General features: G+C 52.2%; 3 protein-coding genes across 11 annotated transcripts in view; 2 read left to right on the top strand and 1 right to left on the bottom strand.

Moving 5' to 3' along the window:
- The window catches only part of KYAT1 (kynurenine aminotransferase 1), a 33,166-nt gene extending 23,817 nt beyond the window's left edge, over positions 1-9,349 (top strand). For 8 of the 9 annotated variants that reach the window (XM_043469783.1, XM_043469779.1, XM_043469781.1 and 5 more), the window contains 11 exons: positions 1,088-1,238; positions 4,478-4,627; positions 4,708-4,794; positions 5,036-5,164; positions 6,763-6,883; positions 7,224-7,300; positions 7,429-7,518; positions 7,708-7,894; positions 7,974-8,053; positions 8,624-8,710; positions 8,799-9,349. In XM_043469783.1, the coding sequence (XP_043325718.1) occupies positions 1,088-1,238; positions 4,478-4,627; positions 4,708-4,794; positions 5,036-5,164; positions 6,763-6,883; positions 7,224-7,300; positions 7,429-7,518; positions 7,708-7,894; positions 7,974-8,053; positions 8,624-8,710; positions 8,799-8,864 (1,225 nt within the window). In that variant the 3' untranslated portion in view covers positions 8,865-9,349. Of the gene's footprint in view, positions 1-1,087; positions 1,239-4,477; positions 4,628-4,707; positions 4,795-5,035; positions 5,165-6,762; positions 6,884-7,223; positions 7,301-7,428; positions 7,519-7,707; positions 7,895-7,973; positions 8,054-8,565; positions 8,711-8,798 lie in introns of all 9 variants that reach the window. The other variant, XM_043469780.1, reaches the window with a different exon arrangement.
- A 6,293-nt stretch (positions 9,350-15,642) lies between these two features.
- On the top strand, positions 15,643-24,006 carry SPOUT1 (SPOUT domain containing methyltransferase 1). Its single transcript, XM_043469764.1, has 12 exons — positions 15,643-15,742; positions 16,618-16,663; positions 16,974-17,099; positions 19,055-19,214; positions 19,452-19,541; positions 19,645-19,694; positions 19,919-20,049; positions 21,130-21,202; positions 21,310-21,408; positions 21,865-21,967; positions 22,130-22,277; positions 23,229-24,006. Exons 1-12 carry the CDS (start codon positions 15,707-15,709, stop codon positions 23,295-23,297), a joined length of 1,131 nt encoding a protein of 376 aa, XP_043325699.1. The 5' UTR covers positions 15,643-15,706; the 3' UTR covers positions 23,298-24,006.
- On the bottom strand, positions 23,386-27,224 carry ENDOG (endonuclease G). Its single transcript, XM_043469765.1, has 3 exons — positions 26,382-27,224; positions 25,118-25,227; positions 23,386-23,733 (listed from the first exon to the last, which is right to left on the bottom strand). The coding sequence occupies exons 1-3, from the start codon at positions 26,886-26,888 to the stop codon at positions 23,451-23,453; spliced, it is 900 nt and encodes a 299-aa protein (XP_043325700.1). The 5' UTR covers positions 26,889-27,224; the 3' UTR covers positions 23,386-23,450.
- Between the last annotated feature and the right edge of the window lie 581 nt (positions 27,225-27,805).

Raw genomic sequence — 27,805 nt, 5'->3', positions numbered from 1 at the left:
AGAAGCCAAGTCTCAGGCAGAGTCAGGGCAGAGCTGGCCTGGGAGGACTGCACAGAGCAAGGGCGGAGTGCTAGGACGGATGAGGGCCGTGAGAGGCCCCAGGTTCCTGCGGACCCCAGGGTGGTGGCCTGAGGATCTGGCTCCGTTGTCCCAACCACCATGGACCACCCACCATCTGACTTTGCATCTCAGCTCTGCTTTAGCCACTCATGTGGCTCTGGGCAGGTCATGGGCCTCTCTCAGCCTCAGCAACTTCATGTCTTCAGAGACTTTGTGAAGCTCTAGAGAGAACAAGAACTGATTTTAGACATATTTATTGTTAGGCAAATTCAACGCCACCACACCTGACTCCTCTGCCCCCTGGCAACCTGGAACCGTGGGCCAGCCTTTTTATCCAGCTTCTCAGCCTCTCTGCCAGCTTCCCTAAAGAGGTGGCCAGCAGGCAGGCCCAGAAGAAGGGTGGTAGGGTGCCAGAGGTGGCAGATGGCAGGGCTGGTGGGACCACGGTCTGTTCAGGGTAATTCTCCAGGGCCCAACTGTTGCTTCAGGCAGAGGTGGACTCAAAAGCCAACTGTGCTAATTGGGAGCCATCAGGCAAGTCCCCCGAATCCCACCTTCTCCATCCCCATTGTGACTAAGGAGCAGCACTTGCCTCACAGACTGACAGAGGTGGTATAAGCAAATGTTTCAAAGTGTGGTGTTGACAGATGCATGAATGGGTCATGAAATCCGTTTAGGGGCGCTCAGCAAGTATTTGTAAAGACCAGAGTAGGACAGGATGGGAAAGACTGCCGTGGATCCCACCGGAAGGAGAACCTGGAGTCCCTGTTTGTCTCTCCAGAGTTTGGGATGTAAAAGGGATTTCTTACTGTGGATCGTGGTGGAAAATTCCAGAGCCCCTGGGCTGAGACATATGACCAGCATGGCATGTGACCAGTTATGACCATAAACAGATCAGGATGGGTGCTGATTATCTAGTTTTTTTAGAGCAAGCCCAACTGCCTTGCTCAGCCTGCCCTGGAATCGAGCAGAAATCCAGGTTGGGGTGGAGGGTTCTGCTGGTACCCACTCTCTGTTTGTTACCCAGGGTGGAATTTGTCAAACTGGCCAGCGAGGAGGCTGATGTTGTAAATCTGGGCCAAGGCTTCCCAGACTTCTCACCCCCAGAGTTCGCCGTGGAAGCCTTTCAGCACGCCGTCAGTGGGGACTTCATGCTTAACCAGTACACGAAGGCATTTGTGAGTCTCCCAGCCCCTTTGGGGGACCCCAGATGTGGGCCTCTGCAGAGATCCCAGGGGAGGAAAGGGCAGCTCTTTCTGGACAGCAGGCCAATCTAGATGTTACGGTTCATGGGGCAGAGCCCTTGAAATTCAGTCCGGCCATGGTTCAGTGTTCACTGACTGTCTCCTTTGTTACAGGCCCTGGGACAGTTCATGGCCTGGGGGAAAGAAAGATTTAAAACAAAACAAAACAAAACATGAGCTGGGAGATCATGGTCTGGTGGGAAAAGCAGACCAAACAACAGAAGCAGAAATCAAAGGTAGTTGATTTGCTGTGATGGAGGAGCTTGGGGTCCTTGGTAGCACAAAGGAGGGAATGAAACCTAGGAGATCAGAGAAGGCTTCCTGAAGGAGGTGACACATAAAGCTGTTGAAAGATAGTTGATTTTTTTTAAACTCTAAATCCAAAACCTGTCTGTAAAGAACCACAGAGTAAATATTTGCCAGGCCTGGAGCAGGTTCTTAAACGTTGGTGTGCATCTCACGGCCTGGGGGAAAGTTTCTTCCAATCCCACCACCCAGAGTCTAGCACTGCCAACAGGGTGCTACTTTGCTGAGTGTTTAGACTTTTGAACTTTTAAAACACACACATGTATCCACATGTCAGATTTGTGTGGCTTTCTGTTATGTTTTTTTAATTGAAATATAAAGTTGACTGTCTACATCATGTGGCCAAAGTATTAGAGCTTCAGCTTGATTTACAACGTTGTGTTTATTTCTGGTGCTCAGCAAAGTGATTCAGTTATAATATACATGTATCCCCATTTTAAAATATTCTTTTCCATTATAGTTTATCATAAGATATTGAATATAGCTCTCTGTGCTATACAGTAGAACCTTGTTTTTTATTTTTTTGGGTTTTTTGGCCATGCTGCTCAGTAGGTGGGATCTTAGTTCGCCTACAGTAAAAGCACAGTGTCCTAACCACTGGATCTTAAGGGAAGGCCAATATTGTTTATAGTATGAGTCCGTTTGTGTTAAAAATCACAAATCTTTTTCTAGAAACATATGACCCACCAAAATTGAATCAAGAACAAACAGATAATTTGAACAGATCGATCACTACAAGTGAAATAGAGTCTGTAATTTAAAAACTCCCTACAAATGAAAGTCTGAGACCAGATGACTTCACAGACTGATTCTGCCAAATATACAAAGAAGAACTTATATCGATTGTTCCCAAACTTCCAAAAATTGAAGTGGGAACACTCCCAAAGACTCTCTATGAAGCCATCATCATCCTGATACCAAAGCTAGACATCGCCAAATAAGAAAATTACAGGGCAATATCTTTGATGAATATAGATGCAACAATTTTCAACAAAATATTAGCAAATCAAATCCAACAACATGTAAAAAAGATCATACGCCACATCCCAAGTTCACAAGGATAGTTCAGCATACCCAAATCAGTGTGATTCACCACATAAACAAAAGAAAAAACAAAAACCACATGGCTATCTCAATAGATGTAAAAAAAGCATTTGATGAAATTCAGCATCGATTCATGATAAAAACTCTTACCCAAGTGGTAATAGAGGAAACATACCTCAACATAACAAAAGCTATCTATGACAAACCCACAGCCAATATAATACTCAGTGGTGAAAAGCTGAAAGTCTTCACACTAAAATCTGAAACAAGACAAGGATGCCCACTCTCACCTTGTCTACTCAAGATAGTATTAGAAGTCCTAGCCACAGCAATCAGATAAGAAAAAGAAACAAAAAGTATCCAAATTGGAAGGAAAGAGACAAAATTGTTGCTATATGCAGAAGATATGATACTATATATAGAAAACCCTAAAGACTCCACACAAAACTACTAGAAATGATAAGCAAATTCAACATTATATATACAATATTATGGAACTTGTTTATTTCACTAAATAGTATGATAGGGGCATCTTTCCGTGTCAAAATAGCTTTGTTCTTTTTGATGGCTGCATAGTATTCCACTGACTAGATGTGCCATGATTTATTTACCCAGCCCTGCACTAATGGTCTGGTTTGGCTATCTCACTATTAAGCAATGCCACAGTGAATAGTTTGTGTATACACATAGGTGAGCATTTATCTCAAATCACAAGAAGTAAAACCAGTCAATCAAAGGGTGTAAATATTTTAGCCTTTGATGGATATCATCAAATTGCCCTCCAGTAAGACTTACATTCCCATCAACAGTCTGGTCTCAGAGCTGGCGGGAAAGTTCATTCTTTTCCTATCAATATTGAACATCAGCAATTTTTCTTTCATGACTGCCCTCATTATTTCATTTGGCTATGTGTATTTGTTTTATTGCTCCACAAGAGCTCTTTATGTTGCAATGTTTCTCTCTTAGTTTTCTAACTTTGCTCATGGAATATTTTGATGTATAGAAATTTTTCATTTTCATGTGGTCAAATCTGGTTTGGTTATTTAAATTCCAGACCTTAGGTTTCAGTCCCTTGGCTTACCCTGGAATGTTTTATAAGTGTCCTCAGCAAACAAGCATATAGATCCAATATTCCTCTCAAAGTGAGGGGTTTCCAAAGCTGCAACATAAACTCTTAGTCCTGCACTTCAACTGCCGTGACCTTGGGCAAGTCATTTCCTTTCTCTGGGTCTCTTTCTCCACCTGTTAAATGATGGGAATCAAGTAATGTCTCTCTTGCAAGGCTGCCAAGAGGATCAGATGGCACAAAAGTCCTTCTTAAACTTAAAGAAAGTGAAAGTGGCTCAGTCATGTCCGACTCTTTGCGACCCCAGGGACTGTACAGTCCATGGAATTCTCCAAGCCATAATACTGGAGTGGGTAGCCTTTCCATTCTCCAGGGGATCTTCCCAAGCCAGGAATGGAACCCAGGTCTCCCGCATTGCAGGCAGATTCTTTACCAGCTGAGCCTCAAGGGAAGTCCCTTAAACTCTCTTAAAGGGAGGTGTTTAAAGCTTGGAGTTGTTGCTATTTTGAGGGTTCCATTGGACTGTCATTCGTGAAGGCATACACTCTGTCTGGTTCCCCACCAATCCCAGCCCTGGGTGGTGGGCCTGGCACAGAGCAGGCTTCATGGCAAGGGGTGAAAGATGAAAGAACCCACCCCACAGAAGCTGACTTGACCCCCAGGTTTGCTGCTGAAAGATGCTAGAATTGCAGAGAGTGCCTGAACAGGAGGGTGGGCCCAGGCTGAGCCAGGTGCCTGACCTGTGCTGTCCTGGCAGGGTTACCCACCCCTGACGAAGATTCTGGCCAGTTTCTTCGGGAAGTTGCTGGGACAGGAGATAGACCCACTCAAGAACGTGCTGGTAACTGTGGGTGCCTACGGGGCCCTGTTCACAGCCTTCCAGGCCCTGGTGGATGAAGGAGATGAGGTGAATGGGCAAAGCCTGGGCTGGGTAGGGGTGAAGGGTCCGGGTGGTGCCAGCCCCAGCTCATCTGACCTTTGTACTAGGTTATCATCATCGAGCCCTTTTTTGACTGTTATGAGCCCATGACATTGATGGCAGGGGGTCGCCCTGTGTTTGTGCCCCTGAAGCCGGTGAGGATGCTGGTTGGGGTGTGGGTGGGAAGAGGGGTCCAAGGAGTGTGCTGGGTTGAACCCGGGGAGGTGGGAAAGAAGGAAGGAAGTGGAGGAGGCCAGTTTCTCCAGGATGGGGGGAAGGGTGTCCAGAGCCCCAGAGTAGAGACGGTGGAGACAGATGCCTGGGGGGAGGAGCCGAATTCCTAGAGATGAAAGTCAGGAAGTAAGTATTGCCACCCCCGCCCCCCTCTTCTTGCAGAGCCCCACCCAGAAGGGAGAACCAGATTCCAGCAGCAACTGGCAGGTGGATCCCACGGAGCTGGCCAGCAAGTTCACATCTCGCACTAAAGCCTTCATCCTCAACACACCCAACAACCCCCTGGGAAAGGTACCTGAGAGACCTCCTCCCTGGGCACCCCTCCAGATTGGTTTGCGTCCCTGTTCTGTTGCTCGTGTGCTGCCATGGGGCCTCAGTTTTCTTATCTGTGAAGTGGGAGAGCTAACTGCGGTGAGCTTTGAGGATCAAGGCTCCTAGGGGTCCCAGGGCCTGGGGCAGGGATCACCAGGGAAGGTGTCAGCAATAGCGGGCTGGGCTGGAAGCCTCTATTACTTCCCCACAGACCTGGACCCGTGACTTCACCGCTCCAGTTTTTCTCACCTGTAAAATGGGAACATGACAGAACCGATGTCAAGGAAGACCCAGTTTTCCACCTGTGTTTCTCCTTTACTGTCATACCATTATCACACTCACAAAGCTTCTGACACCAGATATGTGGGGTTCTTTTTTTCCCCACACTAAGCAATTCTGTGAGACCAGCTGGGTGTTCCACAAAATTCAATTCAATTTAATTCAGTCCTGACACTGTCTACCTGGAGATGGTGTCAGCTCCCACCGGTCAAGGGCTCAGTCTGACAAGGTTGCCCCCCACCCCACTTCAGACGCCAATCACAAGTCAGTTTATAACCTGTGCTTCTGACCTATGGCTGTAAATCTGAGATGCCCAAAACCCCCTCTTCAGGTTCAATTCATCTGAGTGGCTCACAGGACTCAGGGACACAGCTACTAACAGTTATCAGTTTATGAAAGGAGATGATAAAGGATACAGATGAACAACCCGATGAAGAGACAATTATGGCGAGGTCTGGGAGGTGCCTGAGAGCAGGTGCTTGCTTCTGTCCCTGTGGAGTTGGGGGTGCGTCAGCCTCCTGGTGCCCCCATGAGCTCACCCACCCCTGCAAGCTCCCCAAACCCCATCCTATCGGGATTTTGATGGAGGCATCAATTATCAACTCCATTTCCAACCCCTCTCCCTTCTCTGGGGAAGTGACAGGAAGTGGGATATGGGAGGGGGCTGAAAATTTCAGGCTTCTAATCATGGCTTGCGTGGTCTTTCTGGTGACCAGCCGTGATCCAGGAGCCCACTTAGAGTCACCTCACTAGAACAAAAATGCTCCTAGTGCTCTTATCTCTTAGGGGTGTACAGGGGTTTCCATTGCCTGTGTCAAGGTCAGAATCAAAGACCAAACATTAGAGCAAAAGATCCTTCTCGTGCTCTTGTGCATGCGTGCTCAGGCGCTTCACTTGTGTCCAGCTCTTTGCGACCCCATGGACTGTAGACCAGCAGACTCCTCTGCCCATGGGATTCTGCATGTGGGTTGCCATGCCCTCCTCCAGGGGATCTTCCTGACCCAGGGATCAAACCCGCATCTCTCACGTCTCCTGCACTGGCAGGCGATTCTTTACCACTAGCGCCACCGGGGAAGCCCTCTAGTGCTTTTACCACTTAGTAGTTACAAGGGTTTTAGGAGTTCTGTGCCAGAAACTGGGGCAGAGACCAACAGAGATATTTTCTGTTATCTCACAACTGACCTCACAGGGTCACTGTTGCAGGGATAGGAGAGGGCAGAGAAGCCCTTGGCACCGGCTCTGGCCGTGTGCTCGCATCGCTCTGAGATGGCCTCTCTGGTGGGGGACCGTCCCTGCAGGTGTTCTCCAGGGAAGAGCTGGAGCTGGTGGCCAGCCTCTGTCGGCAGTATGACGTTGTGTGCATCACGGACGAGGTGTACCAGTGGTTGGTCTTCGATGGGTTCCAGCACATCAGCATCGGTGAGCCAAGCCAGCCAGGGCGCCCCCGTACCCCTGGACCTTTGCAGCAGGGCCTTGAGTCCAGTCCGGTGTCAGCGCAGGTCTGGTGATTAGGACCGAGGGGTCTGGACCCTCACAGGTCAGGTGACCTGGGGCAGTGACTTCACCTCTCTCAGGACAGGGGAACACAGTGGCACCTACCTCCCGGGGTTGTCATGAGGAGGGGCTCAAATAAGTCTAAGAAATAGCTTAGCACAGAGTGGAGTCTGCGGCGCTGAGAGCCCGGGTCCCTGCTGGGACGCAGCCCCCACTCCGTGCCCCCACCCCCGTCTCAGCAGCCGCTCTCTTTGATCTTGGGCAGCCAGCCTCCCCGGCATGTGGGAGCGCACCCTGACCATCGGTAGCGCTGGCAAGACCTTCAGTGTCACAGGCTGGAAGGTGAGGCAACCAGAGTTTGGGGGGCCCCTCCCTCTACGATCGTTGGTGGGAGAGGCAGGCCTGGGAATCCGGAAAGGGTTTGGCTGGGCCCCCAAGGGCCTCACCCCCTCCCTGTCTTCTTGGTCCAGGTGGGCTGGGTCCTGGGCCCGGACAGCCTCATGAAGCACCTGCGTACTGTGCACCAGAACTCCATCTATCACTGTCCCACGCAGGGCCAGGTGAGGGGAGCGGGGCCCGGGGAGGGGCGGGGGCGGGGCCGTGAGGGCGGGGCCCTGGAGGGGCGGGGCCCGTGGGGCGGGGCCCAGGAGGGGCGGGGCGGGGCAAGAGAGGGGTTTGGACCAGTTCCAGGGTCGGGCCACACCTGACCTGCTCGCCGCGCCCCCCACCCGCCCCCACACCCTCCCCAGGCCGCAGTGGCTCAGAGCTTCGAGCGGGAGCAGCTGCACTTCGGCCAACCCAGCAGCTACTTTGTGCAGCTCCCACAGTACATCCAGCGCTGCCGCGACCACATGATACAGAGCCTACAGTCCGTGGGCCTGCGGCCCGTGATCCCCCAGGGCAGCTACTTCCTCATCACAGACATCTCGGACTTCAGTAAGTGGGCCCGGCCGGGCGGGGCCAGGGCTGGGACCCTGGAGGCTGCCCAGGACTCAGCACATCCTCTGTCCCCCAGAAAACAAGATGCCTGACTTGCCTGGAGCGGCAGATGAGCCCTACGACAAACGCTTTGTCAAGTGGATGATCAAGAATAAGGTGGGCTGGGCCTCTGCCGGAGCGCTGTGTGTGTTTTACAAGCTGTGCAGTGCTAAGGGTGACTAACCCCGGAGCTGATGGGCCAAAATCTAACCCGGCCTCTGCCCTGAGCCGTGGTTCAGGGTTGTATATTTCAAGGAAAGGGGAGCCTGTTTTTAATGTGCTCAAATAGGCCTGTTTTTAATGTGGCCAAATTCCTGTGGGTTGGCAGGAATTCCTGCCCTCTCAGGGCCTCAGTCTTCCCATCTGTACAGTGAGGAGTTGGCCCATTAACTCTGAGGTCCATCCAGCTCAGTGCTACGATTCTAAGACATTTCTTCTATGACTCTGCCCTGACCTGCCAGGTGATCTTCCTTGCTCTCAGCCTCCCTCTCTCCTCTGTACATAAGGAGGGACTTGGAATGGTGCATTGGAATGTTTTACCTCTGACCTTGACACAGCCCTGGGAGGTGCTGCATTAAAGCTTATTCTCTTTCTCCTTCCTCATCATGGAACCCTCTGACCCCCTGAAGCCCCCCAGAGGCCTGCCAGGCTGTGGGACAGTTGAGACATGGGCTTCCTCCTCCCCAGGGCTTGATGGCCATTCCAGTGTCCATCTTCTTCAGCGTGCCCCACCAGAAGCTCTTTGACCACTATATCCGCTTCTGTTTCGTGAAGGTAACGGACATGCCTGGGGAGGGCAGAGCTCCCCAGTCCTCCCCAGGCCTCCTGGGGAGAGGGGTAGGACTGGTCTGTGTTGGTGCAGGATGAATCCACGCTCCGGGCCATGGACCAGAAGCTGCAGAAGTGGAAGGCTGAGCTCACGCCCTGAGGTCGTGACATCAGCCCTGGGCCCTGCCTGGTGCCTGCACACTCTGTGAGGCTCTGTCTTTGTCCAGCTCTCAGCCATCCCAGGTGGAAGGTAGAAGGTACTGGAGGAGCCCGTCTCTGTAACACAGAATGATCCCAGGGAAGAGTCCTGCTTTTGGTCTCTGGGGAGTCGGGAGCACTTCCTCATGGTGTATGGCTCTGTTCCTGTCGCAGAGGTGAGGGAGGCCTGACCGGGGCCTCTCCCTGGTACTACCTGTGCTGGGCTGAATGGTCTTGGGTCCCCTCTCCCCTTCCCAGGCTCAGCTGGGACTCCGAGGGCAGATTTCAATAACGTACTGGCCTTGGTCCCAGTCCTGGCCCCAGCCAGGCCTTGGACATCCTTCCCTTTCCTTATCTACATTTGTTCTTGGGAAGTTGTATTTAAGCTTGAGTCCTCAAGCCACTACTTTTTGCCCATAATAAAGTTTTAAGCTATTCAGACTCTTATTGGCTGCTTCTCTCCACTTCACACCCTGGTGCTGATTGCTGGCAGGGACTCAGTCAGAACAGAAGGCATCTTCCACCTCCCTGAACCTCAGCTCCCAGATTTTCTACAAACGTTTTGGAGCCCAAAGAAGGGCAGGGACTTGGGACTTGTCTGAAGTCACCTAGTTAGTTAATGATAAAATCAGGCCTCGGGGCTCGGATGGTGTGTGTTACCATTGTTGGGTGTGTGTGTGTGTGTGTGTGTGTGTGTGTTGTGTGTTGTGTGTGTTGGGGGCCTTAGTTGAGGGTCTAACAGGAAAGATACAGACAATCAAGTCCCACAAGGATCAGAGTCCAGGCCAGGAGTGCCAGGGATTATTAGAACAAAAGGGGAGGAATTCCCCTAGTCCAGTGGTTAAGAATCTGCCTGCCAATGCAGGGGACATGGGTTCAATCCCTGGTCTGGGAAGATCCCGCATGCCACAGGGCAACTAAGCCCGTGTGCCACAACTACCCAGCCCACATGCTGTAGCTACTGAAGATCTCGTACTCTAGAGCCTGTGCCCTGCAACAAGAGAAACCACCATAAAGAGAAGCCTGCGAGCCGCAAGAAAGAGTCGCCCCCTCTCGCCACAACGAGAGAAAGCCGGCACGCAGCAATGAACACCTAGCTCAGCCAAAAATAATTAATTAAAAAACAAAAGAATAGAAGGGCAAAGGAATGTTTCACCGAACATTTATTGTGCACTCCTGCTTCTGGGACACCTGGATGCCCATCATCTCATTAAACAGCCTCTGAGACAGGAGTTACTGTCTCATGTTACAAGTGAGGAAACCACTTTGGAGGTCGGGTGACTTGTCTGAGGCCCTTCTGCTGGCAAAAGGTAAAGGGAGGGATTTGATCCCAGGAGTGCGCCTCCCACTGGAAAACAAGGCAACTTCTGAAATCCTTTTTGGAAGGTGGTGCTGGGGACTTGTCTTGAAGTTGCATTTGTGTAACAAGCTCATGGGTTTTGCTCATATCATAGATTTAATTGGGGGAGGTGACGGGAACATACAACATAATAAAATGTATTGGTAAATCTATGGCTGATTCATGTCAATGTATGACAAAACCCACTGAAATGTTGTGAAGCAATTAGCCTCCAACTAATAAAAAAATTTAAAAAAAAAAAAAAAAATGTATTGGGTCTTTGTCTGTGGTTCCTGGCACAGAGCTCCTAAAACCCTTGGATTTCCTGAGTGATAGTAGTGTCTTTTGTTATTCCAATGAACCCCTTCAGCCATGTATTTTTTTAATAATTTTATTTACTTATTTTTTTATTTTTGGCTGTGCTGGTTCTTCGTGCTGCTCAGGGTTTTCTCTAGTTCTGGGGAGTGAGGACTACTCTCTAGTTTCAGTGCTTGGACTTCTCATTGCAGTGGCTTCTCTTGTTGCAGAGCACAGGCTCTAGGGATGCAGGCTGCAGTAGTTGTGGCTCTCGGGCTTAGCTGTTCCTCGGCATGAGGGATCTCCCTAGATCAGGAATCAAACCTGTGTCTTCTGCATTGGCCGGTGGATTCTTTACCACTGAGCCACCAGGGACACCCTCAACCATGTATTTAAAAGGTCAGAATTTTCAGCTCCAACCCCAGACCCCAGGGAGGGTAAAGGACTGGCCATTGAATTCAGTTACATGGTTAATGATTTAATCAGTAATGCATATGTAATAAAATCCCACATAAAAACCCTGAAGTGGGACTTCCCTGCTGGTCCAGCAGCTAAGACTGCACTCCCAGTGCAGAGGGCTCAGGTTCAGCCCCTTATCAGGGAACTAGATCCCACAGGCCACAACTAAGAGCCGGAATGCCTCAACTAAAGATCCTGCATGCGGCAACTAAGACCTGGCAGAGGCAAATACTTTTTTTTTTAATTTTTAAAAATTAAAGAAAAAGGCTCCCCTGGTGGTTCAGTGGCGAAGAATCTGTCTGCCAGCGCAGGAGACCCAGTTTTGATCCCTGATCTAGGAATATACGACATGCGGCAGAGCAGCTAAGCCCGCTCTGTACATAAGGAGGGACTTGGAATGGTGCATTGGAATGTTTTACCTCTGACCTTGACACAGCCCTGGGAGGTGCTGCATTAAAGCTTATTCTCTTTCTCCTTCCTCATCATGGAACCCTCTGACCCCCTGAAGCCCCCCAGAGGCCTGCCAGGCTGTGGGACAGTTGAGACATGGGCTTCCTCCTCCCCAGGGCTACTGGGGCCTACAAAAAAAAAAAAAAAAACCAACTACTGAGTCTGTGTTCTAGATCCTGGAAGCTGCAACTCCTGAAGCCCTTGCACCCCAGAGCATATGCTCTGCAAAAAGAAAAGCCACCACAATGAGAAACCCGTGTACCACAATTACAGAGTAGCCTCTACTCACCACAACTAGAGAAAGCCTGCGCACCAACAAAGAGCCAGCACAACCAAAATAAACACATAAAAAAAAATTTTTTTTAAGATAAGAAAAAAACAATCCTGAATCAATGAGGCTCAAGGAGTTTCTGGGCTGGTGAAGACCTCAATGAGCTGTAGGGTGGCCCATCCGGAGAGAGTATGGAAATTCCATGCCCACCTTTCCACCTTAGTCTAGGTACCTCTTACACTGGGCTATTCCTGAGTTGTATCTTCTAAAATAAAACTGTAATTGTAAGTATAGCACTTTCCTGAGGGCTGTGAATCGTTTCAGCAAATTATTGAATCTGAATGGGGTCAAAACCACCACTCCCATGCCGTGGTCATGGGAATGCCAGAATTTGCAGTCAGCCAGGCAAAAGTTGTGGGTGGCTGGGCACCCCACTTGGCACTGGCATCTGAAGTGGGAGGCAGTCTTGTGGGCTCCCTTAACTTATGAGATCTGTGCCAACTTGTCAGAATTGAATCAAAGCTTAGGACACCCACTTGGTGTCAGAGAATTGCTATTTGGAACATATTGGTGTTATGACATAGGACACTCCACTCTCTCCCTTTCCAAACAATGACTTTGTACTACTATCACTGTTTCAAAGTCAAGACTGTGAAGCAATACAACTCAGAGGCTCAGGCTTGGAGCCCCTTTGCCATACTACACATAGCCTGATGATAAGAACGTCCTCCAGAGCCAGAGGAGAAACTATGCTAATAGTTTTGAGTACTAAGGTGTTTTGGTTTTTTTTTTTTTCATAAACTTCTCTCTCTAGTCATGATCCAGCTAATCATCATTATAGATGAATAAAGATGCCCATTTAAAAGAAAGAAAGGAAAAAAAATTAAAAAATAAAAGAAAGAAAGGAAGCCAGACAGGCAGGAAAAAAGAAAGACAGAAAAAAAGGATTTCTTGGATAGAACTGAGGCAGAAGGCAGATGGGTCCCAGGCTAGGTATTTGCAAGGAGGCTCCTGTTTACATTTCTTGGAGCAGGAAAAAAGTGGACTTCAGGCTGGACATATACATGTACACCCCTCGTTTGCATTTTCAGAGACAGGAGATAGGTGGGCTTCAAGTTAGATATTTACAACCAGTCTCCTGCTTGCTCTCCAAAATGGGAGTAACAACTAAAACAGGGTAGATAACCAGGCTTTCTCTCCTGAAGACACCTTAAGATAACAGTCATGGCAGGAACAGACAGTAGTGAAACCTCGTTTGAGTAACGAATCAAGAGGCCAAATATTTCCCATCCTCGGGGCAAGGGACACATTGCACATGGGCAGAAAGGCTCCCATGGGGTCAAAAGTCAGGGGGTGCCAAGCCATAATAAGTAATTCTTCTTAACTCCCAAAAGCCTCTGCATTGAAATCCATCTTGGAAAAAAGTCGTGCACACATGTTGCCTAGGGCAGGTCAGGTGTGGAAAAATAAATCAGATTGTTGGCCAAAGTTAAACAAAGACCCAGAAGAACTGCCCTATATAAGTTTTTTAACCACCATTTTTCTGGTTCCTCCTCATTAGGGAAGATGCCCACACACTTTCTCTCCAGGTGCCCCTGTCTTGCTTCTTTCTTAACTAAACAGAAGGTTTCTCTGTGTGTTCTCCCACTTGTTGTGCTATGTCTCTAATAATAAACTTTGTACCCATTTTTACAGTTTTTGCCTCCAGTGAGATATTTCACTGGAGGCAAGAGCCAGGGGAAAATAGCCTCTAGCCCTTGCTGGTCTGGTGGCAAGGATTCCTGGTATCCATCCAGGCCACGTGGATGGAAACACTTCTGCCTGGCTGACTGCAAATTCCAGCATTCCCATGACCACCCCCCACCCCCTAGATTCAAAAATTCAATTCCTGGGCAGGGAATTAAGGTGTGGCTTCACGCCACCAGCTCACTCTGCTGCCTCTCCGAGATGAGAACCACTCTGACCAAAGGTTTCATAGATCATGAACCAATCTAGAATCTGCCCTTAACTCAAATCTGTGACTCTACAGAGGTTTCAAGTCTTGGACTGAGTAACCTCAGCCAACTTGATATGCGTAAATGAATTTGCATTTCATTAAGATACGGGCAAGGGGGAATGGTGAAGTAAACACAATAACCCCTATAATGTTAACATACACATTGAATTAGAAATTAATCTCTCTTCCACTAGGTTGTAAACTCCAGATCAATATTTGTTTTTGCTGACCATTGTGTCCCTGGCAGTCAGCACTGCCAGGAGTTCCTGCCTCAAAATAGGCTCAGCTTGATAAATATTTGTTGACTGAATGAATATTGACTCAAATTTATCATTTAAAAAAGAAAGTGTATCTCATTCCTTGCTGGTAGGAATGAGATGTAACAAAATGGTATGTAACTACTTTGGAAGACAGTTTGGTGACTTCTTTCAAAGTTACACATAGTCTAACCCTTGGATCCAGCAATCAGACTTCCAGCTGTTTATCCAAATGAGCTGAAAAGTCAGGTCCATACAAAAACCTACACATGAATATTTACAGCAGTTTTATTTATAATTGCCAAATACTGGAAACAACCAAATGTCCTTTGAAAGGTGAATGGATAGACATGCTGGCATATCCATACAATGAATAGTATCCAGCAATAAAAAGAAATGAGATATCAGGCCAATGAATAGTATCCAGCAATAAAAAGAAATGAGATATCAAGCCACTAGAAGCTAGGGAGGAACTTTAAATACATATTACTTAATAAAAGAAGGGAGTCTGAAAAGGCTTCATATTGTCTGATTCCAACTATATGACATTCTGGAAAAGGCTAAACTATAAGAACAGTTTAAAAAAAAAAAGATCAGTGGTTATCAGGGGCTTGAGAAGTGGGGAAAGTAGGTGGTGCACAGATTTTTAGGGCAGTGAATCAATTTTGTATGATATTGTAATGACTGGGGCTTCCTTGGTGGCTCAGACACTAAAGAATTTGCCTGCAATGCAGGAGACCCAGGTTTGATCCCTGGGTCAAGAAGATGCCCTGGAGAAGGAAACGGCAACCCATTCCAGTATTCCTGCCTGGAGAATTCCATGGCAATGATAGATATGATATTACGTATTTTGTCAAAACGCACAGTATGTACAACACAAAGAGTGAACCCTAAGATAAACTATGAACAAAGCATCAATATTGGCTCATCAACTCTAACAAATGTATACCTTAAGGCAACATGTTAATTACAAAAACTGTGGGAACTCTGTACTATCTGTTCAATTTTTGGTAAACCCAAGTCTTCTCTTTGGCCACCTGATGCGAAGAACTGACTCATTTGAAAAGACTGCTGGGAAAGATTGAAGGCGGGAGGAGAAGAGGACGACAGAGGATGAGATGGTTGGATGGCATCACCGATTCAACGGACATGAGTTTGAGTAAACTCCGGGAGTTGGTGATGGACCGGGAGGACTGGCGTGCTGCTTGCAGTCCATGGGGTTGCAAAGAGTCGGATGCGACTGAGAGATTGAACTGAACTGGTCTTCTCTAAAATAATAGTCTGATAATTACAAGAGAGAGTAAATGAACGAATCTATAAAGTAACTGGATTTACTTATTGCCAGCTCTGAGTCACACTCCAGCTCTGGGCCCCAAGATCTCCATGCACAAAGGAGAGGTTTGACTTCCGCGCTCGACCGGAGCCGGAGGGCAGCGCTCTGGCAGTCCAAGGTTTCTGAGCACTGGGACACTCAAGCCTGCGATGAACTCACCACCACCACCCAACCCCTGCCTCCAGGCCAGAGCCGACTCCAGCTCACCGGGTGCCGCCCCCCATCCGCCCCTAGGCAGCCCACCCAGCACCTCCAGCCCTCCCCTGTCCACGTGCTCTTACAGCCCCGCACCTAGGCCACGCCCTCGAGCGCCACTGGCTCTCTGATTGGACGGATCGAAGGAGGTGTTGCCGGAAGGGGTGAGTCTGATTGGCCGGGCGGGGCCGACGGCGTGCGGCAAACATGGCGGAGCGCGCGAGGAAGCGGCCCTGTGGTCCGGTAGGTGGAGGGATGTGAGAACCCTGCGGCAGGGCGCGGGGTTGGGGTCAAGAGCCAGAGCCGCGTGGGGCCCCATGGTGGGGCTGAGTCGCACCTCTAGCTCCAGGCTCGTCGCGCCTCCGCGGCCGGAGTCCCCGAGCTTGTTGCATGCTTGTGGCCTCAGTTACCACTGTCCCGATGAGCAGCTAAGGTGGGAACCGGGGTTTGAGTCGGACCCGGGACAGCGTCGGTAACTCATTACCTTACCGGGGTCCTTAGTGGCAACTGTGCCCGGGGCTCGGATTCGGGAGGCAGGACCCGGCTCGCCTTCCCGAGCCCTTTCATGGCGTATGTCTTCTGATAACCAGGGCGGCAGTGGGCAGGTCCTGTCCCCCTGAACCTATTTCCTGTTCTTTCCAGTAGGAACTCATTTAACAACTTACTGAATGCTTACTGTGTTCCAGCTGTCGTCTCAGGCTCTGGGGGTACATGTCCCTGCTCTCCTGACTCTCTCTCTCTTGGGCAATATTGTGTGTGGGGGGGGGAGGTGTCCCTCGTTTCCTCACCACCCTCGTTTAAAGGGGCTTCCCTAGTGGCTGAGACGGTAAAGAATCTGCTTGCCAATGCAGGAGACCCGGGTTCCATCCCTGGGTCAGGAAGATCCCCTGGAGAAGGAAATGGCAACCCACTCCAGTATTCTTGCCTGGAGAATCCCATGGACAGAGGAGCCTGTAGCTTTACAGTCCATGGGGCTGCAAAGAGTTGGGCACGACTGAGCGACTAACCAACAACGACTCATTTAAAGAGAGGGGACAGCTGGCGAGCAGCAAGTGGGAACCGCCCCCCTCAGATGTGACCATTCAGCCTCACTCCTGTATCCCCGACTCCTTCTCCAGGGTGAACATGGCCAAAGGGTGGAGTGGCGGAAGTGGAAGCAACAGAGTAAGTCAGGGACTAGGGGGTGGGGTGGGCCCAATGGGAAGCTAAGTGTCTGTGCTCACCTCCCCCACTCCATCAGTGCACAGCTGAATCTTGGGGAAAAGCCACCAGGTTTGTCCCCTGTAGGTCTCACTAGTACCCAAAATGGGGATGAGGAGGCCAGAAGCTATGGAAGGCTCTTCTGGCTGCTCTCTGGGCAGCATTGGAGTCCCCAGGCTGACCTACTGAGAGGACACCACCTACTGGGCTGTTCCAAGTCTTTCCTACCTCCAAGTCACTCTTCCTCCACCAACTGGGATGTCCTCTTATCCAGAAAAAGAGGAGAAAAAGAAGTGGAAGGATCTCAAGATGACAAAGAAACTGGAGCGACAGCGAGCGCAGGAGGAACAGGCAAAGCGCCAACAGGAGGAAGAGGCAGCTGCCCAGAGCGAGGATCGGGGTGAGCAAGCCGGGTCCTGGGCAGGGCAGAGAATGTCACAGGAGGAAGGGCCCTTAGGGGCCACTGGGCCCAGACATCTTGTCCTGATGGAGAAACAGGCTTGGAAAATGGGAGGGACCCAAAAAGCTGAGCCCTAACCTCCTACTTAGGTGGATTTCAGTTCTCTGGAGTATAAGTGTCATATATCATAACTTCTAGAACCTCATCATTGTAATGGCTGTTTTTACTTTTTTTTTAGCTCCTTTAACCAGACTTTATTGTTTGAATATTTGCAACTGCTATTCTATATATAAATTTTAATTTCTTACAAAACTCTTTATTCCATATTGCTAGGTCACTTCACTCTCCATTTTATGCCACATTTCCATCCAGATCTATTTCCCCAAATCACAATCTGCCTGATGGAGTGTTGTTTTGTTCAGTTGCTAAGTTGTGTCTGACTCTTTGCGACCCCATGGACTGTAGCCTACAAGGCTCCTCTGTCCATGAGATTTCCCAGGCAAGAATACTGGAGTGGGTTGTCACAGTTTTTACTTTTTTATTGAGCACTTTCTGTGTGCTTTAAGTTTATTTCAAAAATCCCAGCAAACATTGCAGTTAACGTTTCTCCAGCTGTTAAAGTGAAAGTCCAGTCCAACTCTTTGCAACCCCATGGCCTGTAGCCCACCAGGCTTCTCTGTCCATGGGATTCTCCAGACAAGAATACTGGAGTGGGCTGCCATTTCCTTCTCCAGGGGGTCTTCCTGATCCAGGTTTTGAACCTGGGTCTTTTGCATTACAGGCAGATTCTTTACCACCTGAGCCACCAGGGAAGCCCCTAGCTGTTAACACCCACCTATATCTAGGTGAAGAGGTATGTAGATACAATTTTACGGAAGTGAGGCTGCTTAATCCATGCACTTCTGGACCTGGTTTTTCTAATCCCACATTGTGTCCTGATATCCTTCCGTACATTGTGTCCTTCTGTACATCTGCATCTACCCTAACAAATTGTATCTTTCCTCCTCGGTCAGACCCAAAATTCTGGGGTATCAGGGGGCCATGTTTTACTCTGTAAGCCCAGTGGTTGTTAGTGATGATGGTGACAGTAGGGACAGAAGCTGAGCACGTCGACTGTCTCAGACCCCAGGAAAGCCCTTCATCTCATATGGCTCCTTTTGGAAGACTCTGGGAGCAGAAGTGTGGTGGTTTATTCTGAAGTCAGCTGTTCTGCCTTTTGTGTGACCATGGGTCATGTATTCGGAGAAGGCAATGGCACCCCACTCCAGTACTCTTGCCTGGAAAATCCCATGGACAGAGGAGCCTGGTAGGCTGCAGTCCATGAGGTCGCACAGAGTCGGACACGACTAAAGTGACTTAGCAGCAGCAAGCAGCAGGGTCATGTATTTGATCTCTTTAGGCTAAAGGTTCCCCAACTGTTAGTGGGGATCATGGTAGTACCTACTTCCTAGGGTTATTGGTTAAGTTTATACCTATAAAAGGCACTAAGAATTATTATTATTTTTTTTAATTTTGCAGAGGTTGCTCTGCAACATGTAGGATCTTAATTCCCCAACCAGGGATTGAACCCATGCCCCTTGCATTAGAAGCACAGAATTTTAACCACTGGACCACCAGGGATGTCCTGTAAGAATAAATATTAACTCTCATCATTATCCCATTTTGATGCCTGGAGAACTGAGGCAGTAGGGGGCAGAGAATGTGAATATAGGTCAATGCCTCTAACCACTCCCTGCCGTAGCTAGTGGTACGTCCTGTTTATGGGAGCCCTGGAGACCCCCAAGTTCATTTTCTTCCTGGGGAGATTGAGATCTGGAGAGGGAATCTATGCTACTCATCTCAAAACTTCTCCCAGTAAGAAAACTTTCTAACTGTAGGCCCTGGGATTAGAGGGAGGGAGGGGAGAGATGGCTCTGGCTGCTCCAGCTGACCATGAACACCGTTGTCCTGCCCAGGGCGGCACTACACCCTGAGCGTGGCCCTGCCAGGCTCTATTCTGGACAATGCCCAGTCACCAGAGCTTCGCACCTACCTGGCCGGCCAGATCGCCAGAGCCTGCGCCATCTTCTGTGTGGATGAGATTGTGGTGTTCGATGAAGAAGGCCAAGATGCCAAGTGAGGGGCCTCCAGCAGGGTCCCGGCGGGTGTGGGGAGAAGTGGGGGGCTGCCAGGATTGGCTGGGCTGCACTTCTTTCCCTGCCTTCTTGCCTGAGCCGAGAATCCTGTCTGAATGCCCCCACTGTCACCCTGGTGGGTCGAGTTGCAAAGCAGGGGCACTGCTGAGGTTATACTGGGGGTGGGGGAGCTCTCAAAGAGAACCCGGTGGGCTGGACCCCTGTCTTTCTCTCCTAGCACTGTGGAGGGGGAATTCAGGGGAGTCGGCAAGAAGGGGCAGGCGTGCGTGCAGCTGGCCCGGATACTGCAGTACCTGGAGTGTCCACAGTAAGGACAGACCTTCTAGACCGGGGCGGAGGGGCGGTCACGGGGCAGGTTGGGCAGGACATGGCCTCCCTGGGAACTTCCCGAGCTCTGCGTTCCTTCCTAGGTACCTAAGAAAGGCCTTCTTCCCCAAGCATCAGGATCTGCAGTTTGCAGGTAAGGCTGGGGGAGGGGACCTGACCCCCATTTCCCATGGATCATCCTCCAGGCGCTGAGAACTCATGGTCCAGTTGGCAAAGCAAGACCTGTGCCTGACGGCACATAGCAAGTCTGTGGCCGAGCTGGATCCTGGACCGGGGTTCCCAGCCTCACCCCACCCCCTGCCACCCCCGTGTGCCTCTGCACCTCCCAGACTCTTCCTGGCCCCTCTCCAACCGCAGGGCTCCTGAACCCCTTGGACAGCCCTCACCACATGCGCCAGGATGAGGAGTCCGAGTTCCGAGAGGGCGTTGTGGTGGACCGGCCCACCCGGCCAGGCCAGGGCTCCTTTGTCAACTGTGGCATGAAGAAGGTAGGAACTGGAGGGGGCGTCGAGACATGCTTCCCAGACACTCGCTGGGTTTGGAGGGCATGTAGGGGGAGTCCTGGCCCCGGGCCCCTCTGCCTGCCAGGCCCCCACTGATGCAGATTTGAGTTAGAGAAGTGCCTAAAATAGGGCTCAACAGATAGAGCCAGGAGCAAAATTTACTGTGTTTTTTTTTTTTTTAAAAAGCATATCAACAGAAGATAGTCCTTGTGCTAAAAACAAACCAAAACAAAAGCCTGCAAAATCAAGTTCAGAATCTCTGGGGCTGCTCCAGTGTGATGCCGAGCTCTGGATTGGAGCATTCATTTGCCACCTATTAATCTCATGTCTCCTAGAGTCAGAGGCAGAAACATTTGAATGTATGGGGATCCCCTTCCCGCAAAAAGAAGAGACCTGAGAGAACCGGCTGAAAGCAGACCAGGATACCCAGACTCAGATGAAGGGAGAAATACACGTGAAACCCTCCAAGGAGAAAGCCATTCTAAAGTCAGAATTGGGACAGGGACTTCCCTGGTGGTCCCGTGGTAGGACTGAGCTTTCACTGCCGAGGGCGCTGGTTCAGTCCCTGGGCAGGGAACTAAGATCCCAGATCCCACAAGCTGTGTATCGAGGCCAAAATACATACATAACTTGGGACACAACACGGACATCAGGTGTCCTTCATCACAGCTCCCACGTTGTCAGCGTTTACTTCAGGCCAAACCTGTGCAGGGTAACAATAGCTGTTGTTTATGGAATGGCTCCTATTGACAGATGAGGAAACTAAGGCTCAGAGGAGTTAAGTGATCACTTAAGCTCCCCAAAATGTAGGAAACTGGGATTTCATCCCAGAAATACTTCCTACCTTGTGCCAGGCCTGGACTGATCCTTTTCACCTGTATCATGGGGTAGTCATTTTGCAAGAATGGTCTTTTGTGAGCAGGTCTGGCCCCAGGCACTGGGGAATAGGGCACAAAGGGTGACCTGGACCCCTGAGACGCCCCCGTGTCTGGGAGAGCAGTGACCCCTGCTGTCCTGCAGTGGGGGTGGGGCTGGAGCAGCAGATTTTTTCTGGCTTCCTCCTAGGAGGTGAAGATTGACAAGAACTTGGAGCCTGGACTTCGGGTGACGGTGCGGCTCAACCAGAACCAGCTCCCAGGTATCCTAAAGTGTGCCCAGCCCAGCCAGCCTGCGGGCTCGGAGCCACCTCCTTCCACTCCCTTGTCCCCTCACCCCGTCTTCACAGCCTGTCTGCTTCCTCTCCAGAAAGCAAGACCTATCGGGGGAAGGTCGTGTCGTCGCAGGACCCTCGGACCAAAGCTGGTCTCTACTGGGGCTACACAGTCCGCCTGGCCTCCTGCCTCAGTAAGCACAGAGCCTCCTCCTATGAACATCTGTCTTCTTCTCTCTGTCTGGGGGACCTCAGAGAGCCTCAGACTGGGATCCTAATCCTGCTAACATGCTGTGTGTCCTTGGGCAGGTGCCTTTCCCTCTCTGGGCCTCGAGTGCACTGCCTGGGATGCTTTTAAGGACTCCTGAGGCAAAGCATCTTTAATGATGTCTGCCATGGGGCTGGGAATAGGGGAAAGGGGCCAGATGAGTCAAAGGTACGCCACTTGTTTTTGGAGTTCCTTCCTCCCCAGCCTCCGCTGTTTCTCCAAGCTAGCTCAGGGACAGTCTCTGCCCACTCCACCCCTAACTTTCCAGCGGGAGTGCAGGCTGTGGCTCCCTTATCTCCAGCACCATCCCAGTACACACACGCAGCCAAGTGACCGTGGCCTGGGGGGAACAGGGTCCCCAGAGAACTGGCCTCCCCGGCAGGTGCTGTGTTTGCTGAGGCCCCCTTCCAGGACGGCTATGATCTGACCATCGGGACGTCAGAGCGAGGCTCAGATGTGCCCTCCACCCAGCTTCCCAACTTCAGGTGGGTCCAGCCAGGGGGCAGGGCACAAAGCAGGGGACCGGACTGGTGGGGACACAGCTGAACGGACTGGGCCCCTGCTGTGTATGGGAGGGCTGAGAGCCCTGGGGGTGGCATTCAGAGGGCCGTGATGGGCAGTCAGTGATCCCCTCCTATGGGCAGCAGGCACGCTCTTGTGGTGTTTGGGGGCCTCCAGGGGCTGGAAGCTGGAGTGGATGCCGACCCCAACCTGGAGGTGGCTGAACCCAGCGTCCTCTTCGACCTGTACGTCAACACCTGCCCCAACCAGGGCAGCCGCACCATCCGCACAGAGGTGAGCCCACCCGCCTCCCCGACCTCTAGGCCCCACCTCTTCACCACCAGCAGGGCCCAGAGCCCCTTTGTCTGGCCAAGGGGGTTGCAACTCTTTCACTGTCCTTCACCCCGCCTGGGGCTGCCCTGAGCCAGCCTTCTGGGGTGGTCCCCTCACCCCCTCAGCCTCTCTCCACAGCAGGACTACAGCAGGGGTGAGCTGAGAGTGAGCTGGAAGCCAGGAATCCTGGTTGTGGTGCCTGTCCAGCTGCTCCCAGGCTGGCTGACCCAGGACACCCACCACGCCTGCTCCAGGACTGTTTCCTTAGTGGTACGCTCCGTGTCCCACTCCCCGTCTGACTGTGGTGGGCAAGGCAGCCCTCCTCGATGGCACCTCTGTCCCCAGGGGGACAGGATACAACCTTCTCTCAGAGCCTTCCACCTGGGCAGCACGGAACGCTGTGCCTGTGGGCACCTGCTGGGGGGAGGTGCCACTACCTCCACTGGTCTCAACGGTGGTGACCAAACACGTGGACGGCCTCAGTCTCCCTGTCCCCAGGAGCCTGGCCAGGGTCGGGTGCTGTGCGCTTCCAGTCTCAGCCTCCTGGCAGGAACCCCTGCTCCCACACTTCCGAGGGCCCTCCTGCCCATCGCCTCCCCCTCCCCGGCTGACCTTGGGAGGCAGGTATTATGATCAGCCCCATTTTACAGAGGAGGAGACTGAGGAGCAGAGAGATGAGGCCCTTTCCTGGCAGGGCCTGCAGGTGGCCAGTGACAGTAGGACGAAGCTGAACCTGTCTCCCCACCTCCTCACCACCCCCGCCCCGGACCCTGCTGATGGCAGCATACCCCACGGGCCGGGGTCCTGGGCGGTGCCTTCCCACACCCGTCAGACCCTGCTGATGGCAGCATATCCCACGGGCCAGGGTATCGGGCGGTGGGGCCATAGCCTGTTGCTGTGCTTCTCTTCCAGGAGGCCATCCTCATCTCCCTGGCTGCCCTGCAGCCTGGCCTCACCCAGGCAGGTGCCCGGCCCAGCTGAAGGTTCTGTGGGGCCCAGGATGGCAGAAAAGCAGCAATGAAGCCAGAGGATCCCACGGATTGCCTGGACAGACACACTGGAGACTTGCTTCCAAAAATAAACACTTTTAAGTTGATTCAGTCCCCCAAGCCCACAGTCCAGCTGGGGCTGCCCTTACTTGCTGCCCGCAGTGATGGCCTTCAGGCTGCCCGCCCGTGCCAGGATGTTTGGCACAAACAGCAGTCCCGAGGCCCGCTCAATGCTCTCGATGGGCACCAGGAAGCGCTCCAGCGGGATCGCCTCATCCACCGGTGCATTGGGCATCACATAGGAGCGGAGTTCGATCTGCCCGCCTGCGGCCTCCAGGATCAGAACCTTGAAGAAGTGGGTGGGCACCGCCACGTGGTTCTTGCCAATGACTTGGTACTTCACGTAGGACTTCCCATCAGCCTCTGTCCTGTGAGCAGACCCAGCCACATGGCCTTTCAGGACTCCCAGGGGGCTTGTTCAGACCCAAGGCCACCACCTCCAGGCAGCCTTCCCTGATTGGACCTCCAGTTTGTGTCACCTGCAGGACCACCCTCTCAGCGTCAGGTTTCTCTGCCCGGCTTGGCTTGCCCAGGAGATTGGGAGCCCCGGCAGGGTAGAGACTCATTCCTCCCCTGTTTTCCTCATGCCCGACACTGTGTTCAGGGAGAGTGGGTGGTGGCAATAAATGCTGCAGAAAGAATCGTGCCTTCATTCACATCCTCCTTGTGGACACTTGACTACTGTCTGTCTCTCCCTGTGGAGGGTGGGGCTGTGATAGCAGAATGCCCAGCACCAGCACACGGCCTGGGGCAGAGCAGGTGCCCAGAACACTGGACAGGTGACTCTGGCTAAGTCTCCGAGGAGTCCATTCCATTTCAGCAGGCCAGAGGAGGCACTGGCTAATTAAAGTGTATCAGTGCCTCGGTAAGCCTGTGCTGAGTCCTTACTACGGTGACATCCACTATCCCACTGTCCCTTAAACAACTATGTTGTAGATAACCGGTATTATCCCCATTTTACAGGAGAGGATGTTGAGGTCATTTGCCCAGGGCACCCAGAGACTAGGGCTTCGCTGGTGGCTCAGTGGTAAAGAACTCGCCTGCCAATGCAAGAGAATGTGGGTTCGATCCCTTGGTTGGGAAGATCCCCTGGAGAAGGGAATGGCAATTTCCCAGCATTCTTGCTTGGGAAATCCCATGGACAGAGGAGCCTGGCGGGCTACCAGGCTTCTCTGTCCATGAGATCACAAAAGAGTCGGACACAACTGAGCGACTAAACATCAAACCCAGAGACTAGGTGATGGCCTGGGTTCCGACCCCAGCAGAGCCGGCTGCTGGCCACAGTCCCGTGCCTCACTTATCCCAGGCCTCAGCAGAAAAATCACCCAGTGAGCCCAGGGGAGCTCAGTCCCGCCCATCTGGGAGGCTGCATGAGCTGCAGAGGGACAAGAGTGAAGGCTCAGGGTCAGGAAGACAGTTCAAAGCTGGCTCCAGGGGAAGGAAGCCCCCAGCAGAGGAGACTGAAGGTGAGAACCCCGTGCAATGGTTTCTATCTGGGCAGAACATGAGTTAGGTGGATGTGACAGTGATGACATAGAGGAACAAGGGCAGATTCAGGGCCTGGCACACACGGGCAGAGATGTGGGTACCCCAGAGGTCTCTGTAGAGTAGAATCGGGGGCTCAAGGAATGGACAGACTTGCCCAGAAACCAGATGAATGGGGACCTGGCAGTGTTGACACAGCCTGGGGGGGGCCTGGTTGGGATGACTGGAGGTGCTGTTGTCCCCAGGTCCCCCCAGCTCTAGCCTTACCTGGGCAGGAAGAGTGGCCCCGTGCAGACGTAGACATTTTGGTAGGTGCGGGTCAGGCTGCGGCTGTACTTTTCCAGGTTGTTCCAGGCGTTCTGGTTGAGGTGGGGCACCTGGCAGGAGAGGTGGGCTTCAGTGAGACTGACTGGGACACTTGCAGTCAGAGGGCTGCCCCAGGCCTAGGGGCAGGCACTAGCACAGAGCCAGAAGGTTCCAGCAGCGGGGTGGGAGTGAAGACAAGCATGCAGAGGAAAGTGAGGTTCATGGAAGGAGAGTCACTTAGCCCAGACAGAGCTCACAAGGGTGCTAGCTGTCCTTGACCTAGAGTGGGAGAACTAGCATCCCAGGACTCCAAGCTGTTTCTCAGCCCCAAAGAGCCGTATGAAGGGGCAAACCTCCCAGAGAGAAACAGGTTTGCTCCTGCCCCAGGAGCTCATGGGAAGACTATCTCTTTCAACCATCTCTCCCTTCCTTCTAAAGTCTGAACTGCAGAGCCCAGCAGGGAAGGTCAGAAATCTGACTCCACCACCTGAGCTCTCAGGTTCTTGGCACAGTGTCCAGTCAAATGGGTGGGGGTCTCTGCTCCTGGGGGAGCACCAGTCAGGTCAGAGGCTGGGACCTCACAAGTCTCACTCAGAGCCCCACCATCCATCTCCACGTGGGTGTCAGGCCCTGGTGGGAACAGCGCTAAGAGGAAGGACGGCTAGTCCAGGGTGCACAGTGACTGCTCCTAACAGACACTGTGGGCACCTATCTATCCTTTTACTCTGGGAAGGCAGGCAGGGTAGGACAATGGAAAAAGCTCAGGGTCCCCTAGACAGACTGCCTAGGTCTCCTCCCGCAGTGTGACCCTGGGTCGGTCACTGTCTCGCTGAGACTTTCCTCATTATAGCTCTTATTTACTAAATGCTTGCCAAGAACCAGGAAGCGTGCCCGGTACTTTTATGGATGTGGACAGTTATCTTCAGTTCCTCGGTGCAAGAGGTAGGTGAATAACGTTTCATCCTGATTTCAGGGAGGCGCTCGGGGGCCCTCGGGTTAAGATCAGAGCGCAGTGGGTATTCAGCGCCCCACCGCTCCATCCCTCCCGCCGGCGGCGCGCGGTGCGTTTGGCCAGGCCCCTGACCTAGAGGGCGTACATTCTGCAACTCTCCCATTCTGCAAAGGGGAAAATCGAGGCTCAGAGGCGAGCGCTGGCCTCGCTTTCCGCCGCCGGGGTCGGGGGAGGGGGTGGTGGCGGGGGTGGGGTGGGGGGCGCAGGCGCTACCTGGGGAGCGACGTTGCTGAGGTAGAAGGTGTCGTCCATTGCCTTCTGGCTCCAGCGGTGGTTGGCGGCGGCGGCGAGGTGGCCGCGATCGAAGCCGCTGCCGCGGTAGTCGGCGTTGGTGGCGCGGTGGTACGCGTGCACCGAGTCGTCCTCGTGGAAGTCGCAGGAGCGGCGGTCGCCGTCGCCGCGGAGCCCCTCGGGCCGCAGCTGCTCGACCACCCAGAGCGCACCGCGGGTGCGCGGGTCGTAACACAGCACGTACGATGCGCGGCTCTTGAGCTGCGCCACCCCGGGCAGCCCGTACTTTGCCAACTCGCCCGGGCCGCCACCCGCGGGAGCCCCGGGCACCGCGGGAAGACCCGCCGCCGCCGCCACTGGCAGCACCGGCAGCCGGCTCAGCAGCCCCGGTGTCGCTCGCGCGTCCGCCCACTGCCGCCGCCAGCCCTCGGCAGCTGCACCCAGCCCTGCGCCCAGGGCCAGAGTCAAGCCAGCCCGAAGCAACTGCATGGCCGCGGATGGTGGCCGGGGCGCGGAGGGAGGGCCGGCCCGCGGTGCTGAAGGGACGCCGCGACCTCAGGCGTCAGACCCGGAGGCTCTTAAAGGGGCCGCACAGGCCTGCGGGGGCCCACCGCGGGGATGCAGCGGAGCGGAGGCGTGAGACGGCGGAACGTCGGTCCCTTCCACTGACGAACGCTCCGAGGTACTGTCCAGTCCAACAGCTGGGGGTCTGTGCCCACCTAACTGGACGACCGGACGCCCTTTCTTTGCCCCTTTAGGACGCAGAGTTGCGGGAAGGGGGCGTGACATCACCACCACGGCTCATAATTGGCCGTCTCAGAACCGGCTCCGCCCCGTTTCGGCTCCCTCGATCTCCACGGAGGTTCCCTCCCACTCCCCAACTAAGATCCCTAAAAAAAAAAAGTTCTTACCTTCCAATTTACAGGACTGAAACTGGGAAAACAAATCAGGAAAGCAAGGATTCCCTACCGTATTACTTATGATAGAGGCCGGGGAATAAGTAAGATACTCAGAAACAGGGACTGGTTTTGGACATTTTTAGCACATCAGATAGAATATAGGTCATAAAAATATTTTTCAATCATACATTAGTTTGCTCACCACCTAAGGTAGTGGGGGGGGTGGGGGGGGTGAGACAATACACAAAACTGCATCAGGAAAAGGATTATCAGTGTTATCAGTTATCTAATGAAAATGACATCTGCAAAGAAAAGACCAACAGGTTACAAGTGATTTTCTGCAGATGGTGGGCTATAAATGACTTGTTGAAGTTCAACTTTTTTTCAAAGAACTTACTATGAAATCACAATGTAATACCTCTGCCCCACTGCATACTCTCCTCCCAACAGCTGCAAACTGCAGTTGCATAAGAAGAGTTGAACACTCTTGACAATTTCCTAGCCTTT

The sequence above is a fragment of the Cervus canadensis genome, chromosome 5, assembly GCF_019320065.1.
Source record: "Cervus canadensis isolate Bull #8, Minnesota chromosome 5, ASM1932006v1, whole genome shotgun sequence".
Taxonomy (NCBI): Eukaryota; Metazoa; Chordata; class Mammalia; order Artiodactyla; family Cervidae; genus Cervus; species Cervus canadensis.
The sequence above is the reverse complement of the archived record's forward strand: the minus strand, read 5'-3'. Positions and strand labels throughout refer to the sequence as shown.

Excerpts from the sequence above, each read along its gene's own strand:
- SPOUT1 (XM_043469764.1), top strand. The coding sequence starts at position 15,707 with ATGGCGGAGCGCGCGAGGAAGCGGCCCTGTGGTCCG. Across the intron at positions 19,542-19,644 it reads CAGTACCTGGAGTGTCCACA|GTACCTAAGAAAGGCCTTCT; the intron begins GTAAGGACAGAC and ends GTTCCTTCCTAG. Across the intron at positions 21,968-22,129 it reads ACCCAGCTTCCCAACTTCAG|GCACGCTCTTGTGGTGTTTG; the intron begins GTGGGTCCAGCC and ends TATGGGCAGCAG.
- ENDOG (XM_043469765.1), bottom strand. The coding sequence starts at position 26,888 with ATGCAGTTGCTTCGGGCTGGCTTGACTCTGGCCCTGGGCGCAGGGCTG. Across the intron at positions 25,228-26,381 it reads TCAGCAACGTCGCTCCCCAG|GTGCCCCACCTCAACCAGAA; the intron begins GTAGCGCCTGCG and ends CTCTCCTGCCAG. Across the intron at positions 23,734-25,117 it reads GGGCCACTCTTCCTGCCCAG|GACAGAGGCTGATGGGAAGT; the intron begins GTAAGGCTAGAG and ends GTCTGCTCACAG.